This window comes from Seriola dumerili, unplaced genomic scaffold (genome assembly GCF_002260705.1).
Source record: "Seriola dumerili isolate Sdu_G_001 unplaced genomic scaffold, Sdu_1.0 BDQW01000169.1, whole genome shotgun sequence".
In the NCBI taxonomy this organism is placed as follows: Eukaryota; Metazoa; Chordata; class Actinopteri; order Carangiformes; family Carangidae; genus Seriola; species Seriola dumerili.
Window position 1 is genome coordinate 5,291,739 of NW_019174424.1, and position 16,983 is coordinate 5,308,721.

Here is a 16,983-nt window from a genome sequence, read left to right on the forward strand (position 1 = left end):
AAAAAGAGAGAGATACGAGAGCCGAGGGAGGCTCCCGGAGCTGTAGTACAGCTCCTCAGGGGGCTGGCCGAGCGGGGCAGCCACGTCTCAGGGGCTGCAGGATGCTGTCAGGGTAGGGTGAGTCCTCGCAGGTTGTGATGCTGGTGTACAGGGAGTGCAACGGGCAGCGGAGTCTGGAGCTCTTGCTGCCTCGCTGCCCCTCAGCACTCCTGGCCACTGTGGCCAATGTGGCCCAGGCTCTCGGTGAGGTCGGCCGTATAGCTCTCCGACTCCTCTGGATGCGCTTGGTAGAGGACAAGACTGGCGCGGCTGCAACAGCAGGGGCTCTCCAGAGCTTTATAAAGTAGCTTCCCACATAACTGCGGGTGCGCTGCCGTTCGCGTCTGCTCAGAAAGGTCCTCATCTATCTATGGCTCATAGACGGCTCTGGCCCGGCACCCACTGTCCCCGGACCAACCCAGGAACCTCCGTGAGGAACGTTCCCCATGGCCAGGCTGCACACAACCCTGGTTCCCCTACTTCACCCCCACCTCCTCCACTTCCCTCCTCCCAACACCACCTCTCCTGGTTGGTTGTGCACAAGCTCCGGATGAATCATTTTCTCAAAGGCGCTGGCGTCAGAGAGGTTTCGGGTCGAATGCCGCCGCCGCCCAGCGCCTCTGAGCCTGCGGGGATTGAGGAGGGGCGGGGGACTTGTCTCCACCCCCGCTACCTAGGAAGTCACAGCTGCCCCCACCGTCACCCCTGGGCCACTGCGCAGGAGTAGCTGTTGTTTGAAGTTACCATTCAAGGGCGGGTTTCCAATCCCACAGGGGTCGCGGGCCGCTTAGATAACGTGCTCTCTGGACCCAAACACAAACAGAAGAGAGACAGAAAGACTGAGGGGTTTGAACCCGCTGGTTACACAGACAGATTCAAATGTCAGTAAGAGAAAAAGAATAAGTATGAAATGTTTAAAAATGTAAGCCTGAACAACAATGTGAACTGAGGTGTATTACACTCCACTTGGGTCGCGGAAGTTCTGTGCATACCGCAGAGAAAGTCGTGCGGAGTGAATAAATGAAAGACACTAGTCAGTAAGTGTTCTTTAATGATGGCAACATTAACTTGAAATTGTATTAGTTTTTAAAGACATTTCAAAAGGGGAGCCATAAGGGAATAAAAAATATCCCTGTGCATTCGCCTCCCTTCTCCTCTCTGCCCTCTCTCTCTCACATCCAATCTCCAGACTCTCTTACCACATACGCACAAAAAACGCAATGCAGCATCACATTAATTTGGATTATGCAAACTTAGTCGCTGTTTGTCTGACACTATATTCCTCCAGCATTAACATCTAAGCAAAATGCTCTGATATTTATTTCTACTGCCCCGGTACACCTGATACATACATTATTCATGCAATACCTTGTACAGTAGGCAGTAATGTTTTATTTTACAGAGTTTCCTTCAAGCACAAAAGATGTTATTTTTCTGGCAAATTACGCATCACAACAGCAAAGCAAAATGCCACAGCCGCCAAAAAGTGAGAAGCATGTTCATTTTTAATATTTTAATGTGTAGTGTGATTTAATCAACGCTCCCTTATTCGTTGGTGGTTGTGGGTAATTAGACATTCTAATGAGTGCTCTCCCTACTTCCTCTCCACTCTCTGCTAAAAATGTCTTGGCTGCCAGCTGTGCGCATCAGGCTTGACGTATTGTGCGGAGAAGGAATTTAAAAAATATTTAACCAGAAACGCTGCACTTGGGTCAGATCCTCAGACACTAGGCCTGATTACACTCAGCCAGAGACTAGCCATCACGCAGTCATCAAGCTCTCCCTTACCAAAGTGAATACTGGTGCTGTAGCGGAGCCATTAACAAGAACATGTCTAATTCCAGCAGTTATAGGCATCAAAGAGTGCAGGGGAATGCAGCAATGTGATCAAACAGCTAGAGCAGGGCTTGTTTTAAAAGAGTCCCACTCTGAGATAAAAGCAAGCACGCAACACACACAACGCGGGCACTTACAGTGGAGCACTCACACCTGACCGACCTACATACCAGATGGACATGTGCCTTGGCCACTGAGCTAGGCTTGTTCTGAATTACCGTTATACGGCCTCATGATTTAAGCCGACTGCTTTTTTCTTGCCCAGGAAAGTACAACTGTTCCTCAAGATTCCTGGCAGTCACAACTGCAGCTAAACCTTTCTAATCAATTTGTGGCTGTTTCTCATGAAGATTCAATTTTATCGAACGCAGATGGCTGGTTAGGCTGTAGCACTGTTAGGCCGCACATGTTCTGCCCTCAGGCCTAGTGAATCTGTCTGACAGCTACATAGTCTGAAAAACAAAAAAACAAAAAACAAAAAAAACACACAACACACAGACCATGCTCCACACACACATACACGATGTGCGGCACTCAAACACAGCAGTGGGGTGTGTGTGTGTAACATGTCAAATTACTGACATTGAGTAAGGGAGACAGAGGGACAGCAAGCTGAGCGATACTGGCATACACACACATGTGGCTGACAAGACTGTGCACGCACACAGACCGGAGTGTTTACGAGGAGCCTAAACCGGTAGAGTTGAAGACACCGGGTGAAGGGCGGGGTGAAGCTCTCAGCCAGCAGAGTGTTGTAAGGTGAGGTACGAGTGGAGTTGGTTAACACTGGGTTTTGTCAAAAGGTGGTTGCCACATGGTCGCTGCAAGACACAAACAATGAAAAAAACATGAATAGAAATCATAAAACAGGCTGCTTATGCTTTGCCTCAAGTGTAAGTGCAAAAAGCCAAGCACAAGCAGAAATGCTGGCATCACAAATAGGGGCATATTTGAAATTCACGTTTCCAGGCTCGGTAATAAACATCTGGAATCAAAAAATATTTTACTGTTTATTAGATGGGGTTTATTTTTTTGTTTTGTGCCGACACTTTATGGAGTAATGCATTTCAACAGTGGTTCCTCCTCAATTTAAGCCTGCTGATTGTTAACTTTGAGTAAGAATTACAATTGCAGGGGGAAAAAGGAACTGTTTGGGAGCATTTTGCCATACTTTTTTTTTTTTTTATCCCCCTTTGGCTCCTGACAATGTAGTCAGATGTGGGGAGAACATAATGCATGCCATTATGTAGTCTAAGGGTGGCCAAGCCATTGAAACACACTTAATTTCACAGTGAAATGTGAATGCCACAACAACAGACAAATATAATTCAAGAAATGGCACACTGAGATGTTGTATAATGCGCCATGTATGGCTCCAGCCTGAGGGGCAACTTCGAACAGGAAATGCCATGAAATTAAAAATAGGGACAGCATGACGCGAGAGTATGTCCAAGGCAAGTGGGAACTTCAAGGTCCACGCCTACCGTTCATAAAATAGGCAAAGGGGCAGGGAAATTCTTTAAAAAAAAAAAAGAATAAAAATAATGCACTCACACACAGCCTATTTGAGTGTCAAATATTCTGTCCTCTTACACTTCCCCTGTCATCTTTCTGGCATGCCAACACAACCCGCCGCCCCCCTGCTCCATTCTCTGGCCTGCCTCTGCTTTGTCTCACTCAACCGCACATTTTCTTCAGTTCCTCATGCCAGAAATTTTTTTCAAACAGCACCAAAATTAGTTGGGATTAGCTGGCCCTGTGTGGTACTAATCCTCATAGGAATATCCTGTAAGAAATTAAGGAACCTAGTCTTTAAGATGGGGGAGAAAAACGTAGGGCAAGCGGATATCATGGGAGAGCCTGTGGTGTGGTGTGTGTGTGTGTGGTGTGTGGTGGTGTGTGTTGTGTGTGTGTGTGTGGTGTGTCCTTTTGTCTTCATGGACACCATTACTGATGTCAGGAAAAGAGAAAATTGGGGGTTTCAGTGAAGAAGTAAGTTGGAGAAATCAAAAGGAGATCCGAGCATGCCAGTGATAACAACGCAGTGCGTCTCGCCTTCCAGATTCGCCTCTTTAATTACTCCTCCATGATAGCGGGGCTTCTCTATATCTCTCTCTTCGCTCTCCTTCCCTCCCTCCCTCCCTCCCTCCTCCTCCTCCCTCCATCCCTCCCTCCCGTGCTCCCGCTTCGGTCCTCCATTTTCTGCCAACTGAACAAACTTTTCTCAGAAGGCACAGAAAATAAAGGACTTCGCAGCACAGTTGTTTGTGTTTGACAGCACAACATGGAATGATCCACAATTGTGCATCTCCTCCAGGCCTGCTGTATTCGTGACAAAAGCCACGGAATACCCGACTCCGCCCGCGTCCACGCACGACGACCACAGGCACACCAGCACAACACACACAATCACAATCACACCACCACACACAACGACACACACACACAGCAACACACACACACACACACAACACATTCACACCCCTCACACACACACACACACACACACACACACACACCTCATCCATCCAGCTCACTTGTAGCACCCCTCTTCCTCACCCCCTGCCTTGCTCCTGTCACTCTCCTCAATTAGAATAATTACGCCCTGTTCGCTCACACGGTAATCAGTTCATTAAAAACAAAATGGATGAAATTAGCATAGAGAGTGACGGCTGAGTTAGCAACTGCTTCTGTGTCATCATCAACACCCCCACCCCCCCACCCCAAAATCTGGAACCTGAGCCAACCTTGATCGTCTCAGTGTCACTGATGGCTGCATCGGTGACGCCACCGGTTGCTGAGGGTGAGACAATCACTATCTTAATAATTCCTAATGCCCTATTCATGCGCTGTGCAGAGTTCAGAGGGGACTGCATGCGTCACTGCATTCACGTAGAGAAGATACGGAGGTGTGTTCGGATGTGATTAATCCCATGCAACCACAAAAGCCTGAGAGGAGAGAGTTCAGTTGTATTGCAGTATTTTGCCATAATGATGGTCACAACACCTGTAATTTTGTGACACACGGCCTGACACAACAAGATTTCTGTGTAACTTATGTGGAAAATATACAACAGAGACCATGACACAATATATTGTGATATATTGTCTGTCTCCATCCTTGTTCAAATTACATTTTTTTTTAATGAAAAACTGGAAATCAGAAATTAAAATGAACAAATAAAGCAAAACAGACTTTTCTCTGCCAATGGCTACAAACCGTTTGTGGAGAGATGAAAAAAGGAATTATACTCCTTGAGAGATGTGAACTAAGATATGGTCTAATGACTACATAGCCTCCTTCTTTAAGTTAACTTAACATTATTGACTCACAAACTCAAAAATACACTTGAATAGGCTTAATTACAGCAACACATGGCGCATCACTGGCATATGAACTCACTAACACCAACCGCACACCCACACACGTATCCACATAACAGAGACGTTGGGTTTCATATATTTCTGCTGCTGCTAAGCGCTTTTACTGACCAGTGGCTGCCACTGCACTGCAAACTCAAACCCACCACCCACCCACCAACCAGCCTTCAACCATATGATGTTTAATTTAAGCTACTGCTGCCACTAACTGCCGTTTGCTGGCTGGCCCATTTGCTGCAAGGAAATCTGAATCATTAGTTAGCCTTATTCACAAGGCCTTGTCCTGTATACTGTCATTTACACACATTTAACACTGAATAATGGTACTTTTCTTGGCTCTGTACACTCTCATGGTTTTTCTTTTTTGTTCGATTGTCTTCACTTGTGTAATATATTAGAATGTGTATGTATGTGAATATGTATTTGTGTGCATTTAAGCGTGCATAGCTTAATGAAGGGGAAGCAGAGCAGTAACAGAGTATGGCCTCACCGCGGTTCAGTGTCGGGGTGCTGTTGATATCTCCCGCCATGAAAGAAGATTCTGTCTGCTTCCGAACCGTGTCGTTCCACATCCTGCGGATCCGACTCTGGAAGAGGGAGCAGAGCGCAGTGAGCGGCAGCAAACAGACAACAAGTTAAATATAGAAACACGGCGGGTAGACTTTGTAACTCAGTGGGGCTGCTGTAATCAAAACGGTTGGGCTCGCTCTAATCCACAAAGAACAATAGGCAAACAAGCCAGATAAAGAGACAGAGGCGTTGGGTAAATGGGCACACAGCTATGTCATGTTATCATGAGGGGCGCTAATAAACTCAAGACATGATTGCAGTAGCTGATATTGTTATTTGGAAGCGTCTTATTATATTGTGGGAAAAGCTTGTTTGTGAGGACTCACTATTAGTGTGTGTGTGTGTGTGTGTGTGTGTGTGTGTGTGTGTGTGCCATTACACATATGCCAGCATGCACAGTACTTCCAGATGTCTTGTATGGTGCCCGTGTCTATATATAGCACACGGACTTCAAAGGATATCTTTATTAATGAGTCATCTACTCTCCGGTAAGCACCGGGGCTGCCAGCAATGGATTCAAACATAAAAGTGAAATTTCACAACAGAGGTGTGTAAGCTGGCTAATTTGAGCAGATTTTCACCAGAATCATCTAATGAACACATCACACTGTAGATCACCATGTAACAAGCTTTAATACCGTTATGTCACTTGGAACAAAATGTATAGCAACACTGCTGTTTCACACGCCGCGCTTCTCTTTGTCACTGGCAAATGAAAACAACGTGACTGTGGGCTGAAGGGTAAGTTAAGTAAACAAATTCAAGTGCTTCGCCAAGTAATCGGTGAGTCATCGGTATTGATCAGCAATCAAACCCCCGCAGATACACTCATTTCATACTTCAGAATCTTACATAACAGACCTTTTAAATAAGGCAAAAAAGAATATAGCAGCATGGTGAGGACACTTCCCTCCTTTCTAAGGTTATTTATTTTGTTTTGACACTATTTTTTGAGAGTGCTGCAAAAAAAAAAAAAAAAAGTCATTCCTCTGAAATAAGCTGATTTATGCTGAAAATGAGTAAAATCATCTTGCCGCATAGGCAGATCTACTTTTCATTTGTTCTAAGAAAAACACAATTTTAAAACTCAACAGTGGTCTGATTGATGTGTGAAAATGAACACACAGGTGCGCCTGCACTGTGTGTGTGCATACTGCTTTGTGTGTGCCGTAGTTTTATGTGTGGGTCTATCCTGCCCCCACCTGTCTGTGGGCCGCTGCATGGCGAGCTTGGCTGCCGCTGTAGTAGCGGTTGTTGGCACGCAGACCTGAGTTCTTCAGGGAGCCGTGGGAGCTGGTGGTGGAGGTGCGGCTGCAGCAGTAGGAGTGACGCAGACACTTACTGTACTCCTTATGGACCTGTAAAAAAAAAAAAAAAAAAGTCACCACCAGCACTACAGGAATGTTTTAAAGCCACTCATAAACACAAACACTTAGGGTGGATGCAATGTGAAGCAACAGAGGCTTTTAACACAAGGCTACAGCAAAATGTACTTAATGCAATCAATCTAACACACTGCATGTGCTGAACATCCATCCATCCATCCATCCATCCATCCATCCATCCATCCATCCATCCATCCATGCATTCATCCATCCATGCATTCATCCATCCATGCATCCCAAACACTAATCTTTTATCATATTACCTTCTTCTGCAGGGCACAGTGGAAGATAAAGATGAACATGCCCTGGAAGGCGTTGAAGGTGGTGAAGAGATAGGCCATGATCACTGTGTTCTCGTTGATAAAGAGGAGGCCGAACGCCCATGTCAGCCCCAACAGGAACAGCAGAGCAATGGCCCCCAGAGCCCACGACCTGATGGAAGTGGACAAAGAAATGTTAAACAGTGACACACAGGGAAACTGACTCATCCAGCTGACAGTGTGGTTTATTTATCATACATTTGTTTCCTTGAAAAAAAGCAAACAAAAAAAAAACACCAACAACAACAGTAGTTTCAGGGAGTATGACTCTCATTGAATAATTTGAACTCACTTTATATTATCCAGGCGGCTGGAGTCAGGTTTGAGTGCTGAAGAGTTGCGAATCATCTTGTGTAACGTGATCATGAGGAAAATGAGGTTGAGCTGAGGACAGAAGATAAGAAGAGTCAAGTAAATGTGCAGTGAACTTTACAGTGTGCTTCAAAAACCTCACAAAGCAAACATGGGGAAATACTTTTGGTTTTACTGTGTCATATCAAAAATGGAGAGGGGAATAATACTGTCTGACAGTAAAGCTAATACCATAATAACAAATGAAACGGGTCCAATGAAGCTCCAGATGAAGTAGTTATCCACTCGCAGCCAGCATCTGGAGTGACACAGAGGAGAAGAGAGAGTTTTACATGCAGCTAAGCTCACGAACAAACACGCACACACTCAGACACGCGCGTGCGCACACACGGGCAGGCATGCACACACACTATTTCCCTGTCTCAGCGGATTATCTTATGAAGGCTAATCATCAGGCTTTGGCTAAGTGTGCTCAGAAAAGCCAGTCCACGGGGAGGTGCAAGAGCCGTTCACACAGCACTGCATATTACATTTCCAGCTGGGGGAATAGCATAATCCTACTTCTCAATCTGCAGGTGCAAAAGGCCTGTCTTCACACGTACGCTTTCTTGGTCCCATAGCTCCTGTAGTCTATGGCCGCGGAGATGCCAACCACCAGTGCAGGGAAGCAGTAGCCGCACAGATAGTAGTACTTTTTGCGGGAGTACTCGCTCTCAAAGACCTCCACCAGCATGAGATAGAGTTGCACACCCTCCAGACACATCCAGGAGAAGGCAGCCAAGAAGAAGAAATGCAGAAGGCCAGCAAAGATGGGACAGGCAATCTGAGGCAGGGAGAGAGTAAAGGGACGAGAAGAAGATGAGGAATGGAAATAATAAGATGAAGAAGGAGAAACAGTTAAGATCAAGGCATATAACTGAGTGAAAAACAGAAGAAACCAGAGCAGAGTCAGAAGCTCAGAATACAGTAGTAGTTCTGGACATTCACAGAGGGAAAAAAGAAAAGCTGCCCCCTGGGTGACTGGCTCTGTGCATATTATTGAGTGGTAATTCATTACTCAGTGCAGTAAATGTTTTATAGAGTAATGTAGTAACACACCACCTCTCCACAGTCTCTTTTCAAGTTGTCACTTGTGCTATACTGTAACTCTCTATGTTATTTTCAAGTTGGAATATAAAAAAAAAAAAAACTAACCAGACCCTATTCATGAGCGAGAACCTAACATCCCGAGCAGGGAACAGACGAACATGTTGCTACAAACTCACGTGGTACTCTGTCTTGTCGATGCCGATGAGGAAGAGCAGCTCAGCGATGAAGAGGTTGATGCAGAGGTTCTTGTGGATGGTGTTGCGGTCGGTCTGCAGGCCCCGCAGGAAGCAAAAAGTGGAGATGCAGATGGCTAGACACACCAAGGAGATGACAATCCCCACCCAGGTGATCACAAACAGGATCAGTTCATGCATCCGGCCCTGGTACTGAGGTCCGGATAGAGTCGGGTAAACAAAAGCGGTGGGGTTTGAGAGTGTGGACAGGGAATATGCGGGGGTACACAGCAGAATCGGGCAAATAGAGAGAGGACAAAGTATTGGAAGGATGGGACGGGAGATGAGGAGTACAGAGATAGATGGGATAATAGTGAATAGAGACAATAGGGGATGGATAGACAGAAGAGGGGGAGGGGAGAGAAAACGCAAAATTGCTTTATTTAATATTTGTAAATATATGCAAGGAGCTAAACTGTAGAGACAAGAGACAAGGCGGCCTGAAAAAAATACATGACATTCAAATTCATGTGAATGTCAGCGAGAAGTAGCAGGACATGAATTTGTAAGCGTGTGCCTCCCTGAATGTCGGAGTGAAAGAAGGAGAAGAGAAAATTCAAAACAAAGAGCTTGTCAGCCTTGAGAGGGTACATTAATGTGCATGTGTGTGCGGGTGTGTGACTGAGAGTGAGCGAACGCTAATACTCGCACGAATGAACATCTGCATAAATTACCCGGGCTTCCATTTTAAACCGTGCGTCTGCCACGCCCTTGTTTACTTACATCGGGCTCGTGGTGAGCCATGAGCACGGCGAAGTTGGTGAGGTGGCTGCAGGAGCAGGTGGTGTGCGTGTTGTTGGTGTCCAGCAGCCTGCAGCCCTGCGACGACCACTGCCCCATCATGGAGCGCTCCGAGTAGTTCCAGAAGGAGCAGTTTGGAGTGTAATAATTGTCCAGCTGCGGAAGAAGGAAAACAACAAGAGGGAAGATGAGAAGAGTTCATGTGTGAGAATGCAAATGAAGCATGATGAGGACTGAATTAGGTCACCTCCAGGTGTTTGAGTGTGAAGACCACCGGCTCAGTGAGAAACACTCTGCTGGACTCTTTGTTGATAGACGCGGCGATTACATGGGAATTGACCGCCAGGCGCTTCTTTTCATGGCTCGGCCCGTCCACTTCCATCTTCACTGTGGCGTTCTCAGTGGACAGAAAGGATCCCAGGTTCTTATAGAGAATGAACACCACCTTGACTTGTCCTGCGCGCGGAGGGAGAGACAAGCGGAAAGATGAAGAGAAAGTGAATGAAAGAAAGAGAACGTGAGAACAGGAGTATAAAAGAAAAGGAAGAAAAGGAAAAAAAAAAAAGGCAGATTTTTTTATGAAAAGGAAGATACAGACAGAACGATGAAAGAGAGCAGTGGGGGAGGGAAGTGAAGGGGGGAAAAAGACCAAATACAGAAATGGGGGCATAATATGGTAATGGCAGCGAGAGTGACAGAGATAGAAAGCGGGGAGTGACAGGGCGAGCGAGAGGGAGACAGAGAGAGAGAGTTAGTGAAGGTTAGAATGATGGTAAGGACCGTTTCATTTTGACTGGTGGAAGAGAGCGAGATTTAATGTGGAGGGCAATGGAACATTCATCCCTCAAGCATTCACAGATCTCTTATTATTCCATATGAATATTTCATGTGCGTTTGTTTCAATCATTCTAATCTCGTTCCCACTGCAGAGCCGAGCGGAGACAGAAAACAGAAAAGGGTAGGGGATGAGGGGCCAATGGAGGAAGGAGGGGAGCGGTGGAGTGGAGGATGATGGGGGTGGGTGGGGGTGGGGGGGTTAGAAACAAGAGAGATGAGAGAGGGGGATAAGATGGCGGAGAGACGGAGCGAGGGAATGGAATGGGGAAGAGAGGGAGTGCTGAGATTGCTCTGTCAGACTGGGGCCGATTGTAATCTACACGCCTCCCCAGCTATTCTATTAAGACTGCTGTTAAGAAACCATCAGGAAAAGAAATTGTCTCAGCGCTTTTGTTAATCTGATTAGCCTATTATTATGAACCAATAACTTAGTCAACTGCATGCAGATTGTTTTAAGCTCGCATGAAAATGCAAATGGAAACATAAGGGAGCGGGCTGCACAGGACAGTGCAATTTTTCAGTCTTCGGGGCGAGGATGGGGAGGGGTGAGGGTTGCTGACCGTTGCGGCTGTACTGTTTGATCGTGGAGGCTGAAAGCTGGATGGTGCTGTCACTGGCGTAGTTCTGTGGAAAGGACAGGTCCTGCAGGTCCATCTCTGTGTTTAGAACATGCACCTCCAGATCTGATGGTGGAAACACAGCATGCAAAAAAAGGTTACCTCAGCGCCCTCCTAGACTCAAAAACAGACCCTGGAGAGATGTAGCAAACAGCGGTCCACACTGTGGTTCATCCATACGCCCACCATAACTACCACCATTCATACTGTTTTCTTACCGATGCTGGGCGCTCGGTCAGAGAAGCGATTCCCATACATGTTGTTGGCCAGCAGGAAAGCGCCCTTCTCCAGGACGTCCAGTAGCATGGTGGCAGTGTGGGCCTGTTCTGTGCTGTTCATGTCCTGCCACGACCCCAGAGCCTCGGGACGCAGCAGGTTGTCCACTGTCTGCACCACCGCCTGTCACAGTCAGGAGGTGTACCATTAGTGGCTGTCACTGAAAACAGTCATTAGAAAGGAACAAGTACTAAAAGAAACCAGGAAATAACTGATGATTAATAACATTTTTTCATCTTTTTAGATGAGTTCAAATTCAGTCGCCTTTTGTCACTTGAGTAGACACAACACTGCAAAGTACTCATGAAATAAAGACCCATTCCTAGCAGCCATTTAGTACGGCACACAATTGCACATGTGGGACACAAATAAAGCAGTAATGATACGTTATTGGTTTTGTGCCATTTAGTACACAATTCTGAGTGCACTAAATGGCACAGAACAATTCCATAAGAAAGTGATTAGTATGCAGATTCACAGATATCCAGATAACTTATCATTAGACAATGGTTCATTAACACAGTTTCTAGCAGTCTGCCCTCTGTTCTCAAGAAGTGCCATTAACTATTAATTAGCTAGTCTGTAATTATCAGTTAGTTCCTGATTTGTTTATTACTTGGTCCTTGATAATTATTCGTTTAATGTATCGAGTTGTAAAGTGTAACCGTATTAGTTGCGCACTTCAAAGTACAAAGTCGCCGCTATTTCGCTATAATTTCCTAGAAACTCACCACTCCCCTGCACTACATTTATTACTGTGCTATGTCAGACATATTACCATTCTATTTCACACTTACAATTCATTTAATGGCAATTTTGATGGTTGTATCAGCTATCCAATTTATTGGAGTAGCCTGCTTGATGAATCATGTAATTCTCTTGCTCAGGCCTCTCAAAATGAAGGATTGACTGCCGTATGGAATAAAGAGCGTTGCTGTTAACAAAATGAATTTAGCATCAGAGCCCCGCCGCCACAGCAGAGAGTGTTTTTTTGGGTTTATCCTCTGATCAGTGGGGTTACACTGAGCTGGTTTGCAATGAGTGACAAAAAATAATGGTCCAGTTACATACGACACAGCAGCCTTTACTTCATCCAGCAGAGATCAGAAGATGCGGTGTCATATTACAGTATGCTGCAGACAGGTCAAGACACACAAAAGAGCGTGTGCTGCAGAGTGCCGCATTTCATCATTACAAAGAAGCATACACAAGGCCTTTTCATCATATTAGATTACAGCTTTCTCAGAACCACAGATATTGCACAAATATTGAAAAAGCACAGAAGGGTGTAGTAACACAAACTGTTGCCTTTCATGCTATCATCAAATTACATTTTCTCAGAGCCGCAGATATTGTACCTTATTGTGCAACACAACGAGGCCAGTGCCAATATTGTACAATTAGGCTCTATCGCAGCGCAACAAAGCAAAGATTATGTCACAGAGAGATGACTTCCACGTTAAAGGAACACACATTTCAAAGACAGTGTACACCACCAGCAATAGAAAAACTACAAATCAGCTTTCACTGCTAAGGGAAATACTACACCAGCATTTAAATACTGTACATGTTGTCTGCCAGGAGTTATACCAAAGCTTACTCACACTGCTCTTCCACACAAACGAGAAATTCCATAAGTGATGACTCCAAAGGCAATATAAATCATAATACAGAGCACTGAGCCAAAGGAATCTCATGTACAAGCCGAGTCTACTCAAGGATTTATCTTCCTTCAGTTATTTTAAGTCACACAGCAGTCCTACTCCACGGGCATGTAAAGGAGGCAGATAAAAGAGAAAAGCTACCTGGATGTAGGCCCGACAGGTCCGCTCTCGCTTCTGGAGCTGGAAGGGAGAAAACAAAGGCTGGAATTAAACAGCTAAACTAGAAAACTCTAAATTAAAAACTCACCGGTCCTTGCATGTGCACTAGGGGGGTAAATTCGCATTAACCTCAGCGTTCTTTTCTAATGCTTGAATTAAATATAGCAGGGGCGTGTGTGTGTGTGTGTGTGTGTGTGTGTGTGTGTGTGTGTGTGTGTGTGTGTGTGTGTGTGTGTATACTTATGCGTGTGTTTATACTTTCTTCTACCTTGTTGTAGTTTCGTGCAGCTGACTCCTTGTTTCCAGGCCTCAGGGCCTGAAGCTGGGCATCCAGTATGTCCAGCAGTTGCTCGATCAGTCGCACGGACGAGCTGACATCTCCCGCCTGGATCCGACCCCGCGTGTGGTTCACCAGCTCTCCAGCGATGTTGGCAGCATTCTCACCACTCTTTATCTGCACATGAAAACACACGCACATGCGTGTGTTTACATACAGTGATACCGTAAGGATGATAAAACAGATGTGCTTTGATGGGCTCATGCACAGCTGCTGGAAATCTCACACTGTTAAATGTTCACATGCACACTAAGAATACACAAAGGTTTTGTGTTAATTTCAACACTAAAAAAACCTGCATAATGTTTGTTCAATAGTCAGATTTTCCCCAGACCTCTCTCCAAAAAAAAAGGATCTGTTTTATCTGCCCCTCTTGTATCATGTTAACAACGATGGACCTTGTAGAACAAATTGTCAAGTTTTTTATTCTCCCTTGCGCTGTTTCACTTGAAAATCATACCCTTAGCAACCACTTTGCAATTGCAATTGATTTTTGCCAAAAGGAGAAGGTAAAATGGATTCTTCCAATGATGTTACTTTTCAACATGATGCTACTTACCCTTCCAGGCACATGCACACACACTTAAAAAACATTTTAGAAAGCCGGTCAAGGGTCTGCAAGGTTGAATAATCAGAGGTTTCTCCTGCAGAAATGTAGCCACCATTAACCAGTTTACTCTTATTTCACTATTACATAGACTTTGCAAAAAATGTAAATTATTATTGTGAATATTGTAAAACAATTTAGTACTTTAAATGTCAGCTAAAATTAAAATCACTGCGCATCTACAGACCATGATGTTAAGCAGCTGCACAGGTATAATGCATCATGAGACTATGATGGAGAGAGTGAAGTGGCAGAATAACAGTGGCAGTCTTTGCAAGCTGTGAAGCCTGATTCTTAAAAATAATTTAAACTAGCTGTAATTAAAGTATATTAGTGAAAAAAAGAGAGTTAATTAAGTATTAAGAGCAGATGCCTTGTAATGAAGGGCCACTTGAAATGAGTCTGTATTTTAATCAGGCCAGCCTTGGAGATATGTTAATGTGTGTGTGGATGTGGACAGGGAGGATGGCCGGGGCAGTGGGGCAGAGGAAGGGGACAGACCCATGGCCAGGGGGTAGAGCTCCAGGTCTCACCTTCTGGGCCACCTGGTTGACCCACGGGGAGGTGCAGTTACTCAGGTCAGGACCCCGCGGGTTCCACATGACCTGTTCCGCCAAGCACTGGAACGAAGCAATGCCTGGAGACGAGCACAGGGAGAAGAAACAGAGGAGGGAGGGGGGGAGTAATGGAGAGATAATAAGCATTAGGTGTCTGCAATTAAAGGGGAAAGTGTGGAGGAGAGGGATGAGCACAATTTTTTTTTTTTTTTTACCCAAGAAAAATGGAATGAAATGAATTTTAAAAATGCAATACTCAAAAGTGTTTGAAGATGAGAGGGAAGAAAGAGGGAGGAGGTTGAGAAAAAAGTCTGAGAGGAAATGGGTCAGAAGTGGAAAAGGTTAAATAATGGAGTGTAGGGCAGTGAGAAAGTGAGGGAAGAGAAATGGAGGAGGAAGATGGCAGGGGGCAGAAGAGGCTTTCATGCTGCAAAAGGAAACAATTTAAAAGGACCATATGCACACGTAACATTTACTCAGCACACACAGGCACACACCAGAGACATCAGGCCCGATCCCTCACTGTCAAGTAAAAAACACCTGAAGGGAAGCATCTTCCACCAACCCTCATTTCCAGCTAGGTTCAGAGAAAGGACACCACGCCGGGATAAAACCAGAGAGGGGGTCTATCCGCTCTTGCTAACACAAATAACCAACGTCAAGTCACAAAGACAAGGAAGAGAAAAGTCGAGAAGTGGGACCAGAGAGAGAGAGAGAGAGAGGAAGAAAGAGAGCGATAGAAGCAGAACGGAAGAGCGGAGACGACAAAAACAATGCTTCAACACTTCACAGTTGTAGACGGATCAGAGCAGATGTGGCGTTGCATTTCATACCCACTTTTTTTTTTCTCTCTCTCTGATTTTTTTTTTCCCCCTCTCTCCCATTTTTTCTCTATTCCCTCCTCCATCGACCACAGATTGGGTTTGAGAGCTCTGCCAAGATGTGGCAATTAAGCCAGCTGCTAATTTAATGTTACTGCCGTTCTCGCAGAGAGAACATACAGAAACATTGAAAGGCATTGGAGAGGAGGATGGAGGGAGATGCCTTTTTTTTTTTCTTCCTGTGACTAAAGAGGGCTTTTTGATGGCTGCATGTATAGAGGTATAGAAGCTAGCATGAAGGGAAGTGAAACTTGTGTTGTCTAGCCTTCACTGCATTATTCGCCACTTTCAATCAGCTCCGTTTCTGTGGGAGATGAGCCTTTCATTTGCGGAGGACAGGCTTTCATCTGCCAGTCCACGGGGACTGTGCCTGCTGGTGGGACCAACACAGGGACAGGAGAAGACAACAGCGGAAAAAAACAAGTGTGAGAGTACAAACATGCTGATCACTTGGGCACATGCACAGAAGAGATATACTGTGCGTACTTGTTTGTTTCACGGAGTGGAAAAAATGCACACACATTTAAAAATACACACAAGCAGCTGTCCTCACCTAGAGATCCTTTGGGACACGGTCGGTCTACCGTTTCTCCTCTCTGCGTGGTGGGCCACTGGACACCGCGCTCCAGCTTCGCCTCGCAGACGTGGGGCTCTGGGCCTTGAGGAGGGCGAGGTGGCCGGCGGGTGACTGGCACAGTGGCTGTGATTGGTCGAAGATCGGGGTGCTTGTTGATGGAGCCGATTGGGCGCGAGGTCGGGGCCAGGGGGCGGGCAGTGGAGGGGCTGGCACTGGAGGTGAACGGCCTGGCTGGAAGAGTGGTGGTCACTTGGGTGGTGGTCAAAGGGCCTGAGGTAACCCCATAATAATACAGAGAGAAGAGATGAGAAGTCAGAGTTAGAGGCACAGAATGAGTGAGAGACATTTAGAGAGTTATAAGAGGATGTAAGGGATTTGTTAGAGAGCAGCAACACCCAACAGCAACAGCCAAAATAAAAAAATAAAAAATAAAAGGGATCAAGAGAGTGAAGGACACATGCATATGAATGTACGTTGTCTCTCACAAGTTGAGTTCAAAAGTTAGCCCCACAATAATTGGGGTGACAAATACTTTTTTGAGCCTCTCAAAGCCTGCTCTCCAGAG

The 16,983-nt window shown here is 45.5% G+C and overlaps 1 protein-coding gene across 1 annotated transcript in view; it reads right to left on the reverse strand.

Moving 5' to 3' along the window:
- adgrl1 (adhesion G protein-coupled receptor L1) overlaps window positions 1–16,983 on the reverse strand; it is a 69,864-nt gene that overhangs the window by 5,356 nt on the left and 47,525 nt on the right. Inside the window, exons 8-22 of the mRNA XM_022752438.1 lie at window positions 16,395–16,688; window positions 14,937–15,040; window positions 13,728–13,913; window positions 13,442–13,480; window positions 11,579–11,759; window positions 11,304–11,426; window positions 10,154–10,362; window positions 9,889–10,062; window positions 9,109–9,318; window positions 8,446–8,666; window positions 8,075–8,141; window positions 7,824–7,915; window positions 7,475–7,643; window positions 7,029–7,184; window positions 5,747–5,843 (exon numbers count right to left, since the gene is read on the reverse strand). Coding sequence (XP_022608159.1) covers window positions 5,747–5,843; window positions 7,029–7,184; window positions 7,475–7,643; window positions 7,824–7,915; window positions 8,075–8,141; window positions 8,446–8,666; window positions 9,109–9,318; window positions 9,889–10,062; window positions 10,154–10,362; window positions 11,304–11,426; window positions 11,579–11,759; window positions 13,442–13,480; window positions 13,728–13,913; window positions 14,937–15,040; window positions 16,395–16,688 — 2,322 coding nt within the window. The remainder of the gene's footprint in view (window positions 1–5,746; window positions 5,844–7,028; window positions 7,185–7,474; window positions 7,644–7,823; window positions 7,916–8,074; window positions 8,142–8,445; window positions 8,667–9,108; window positions 9,319–9,888; window positions 10,063–10,153; window positions 10,363–11,303; window positions 11,427–11,578; window positions 11,760–13,441; window positions 13,481–13,727; window positions 13,914–14,936; window positions 15,041–16,394; window positions 16,689–16,983) is intronic.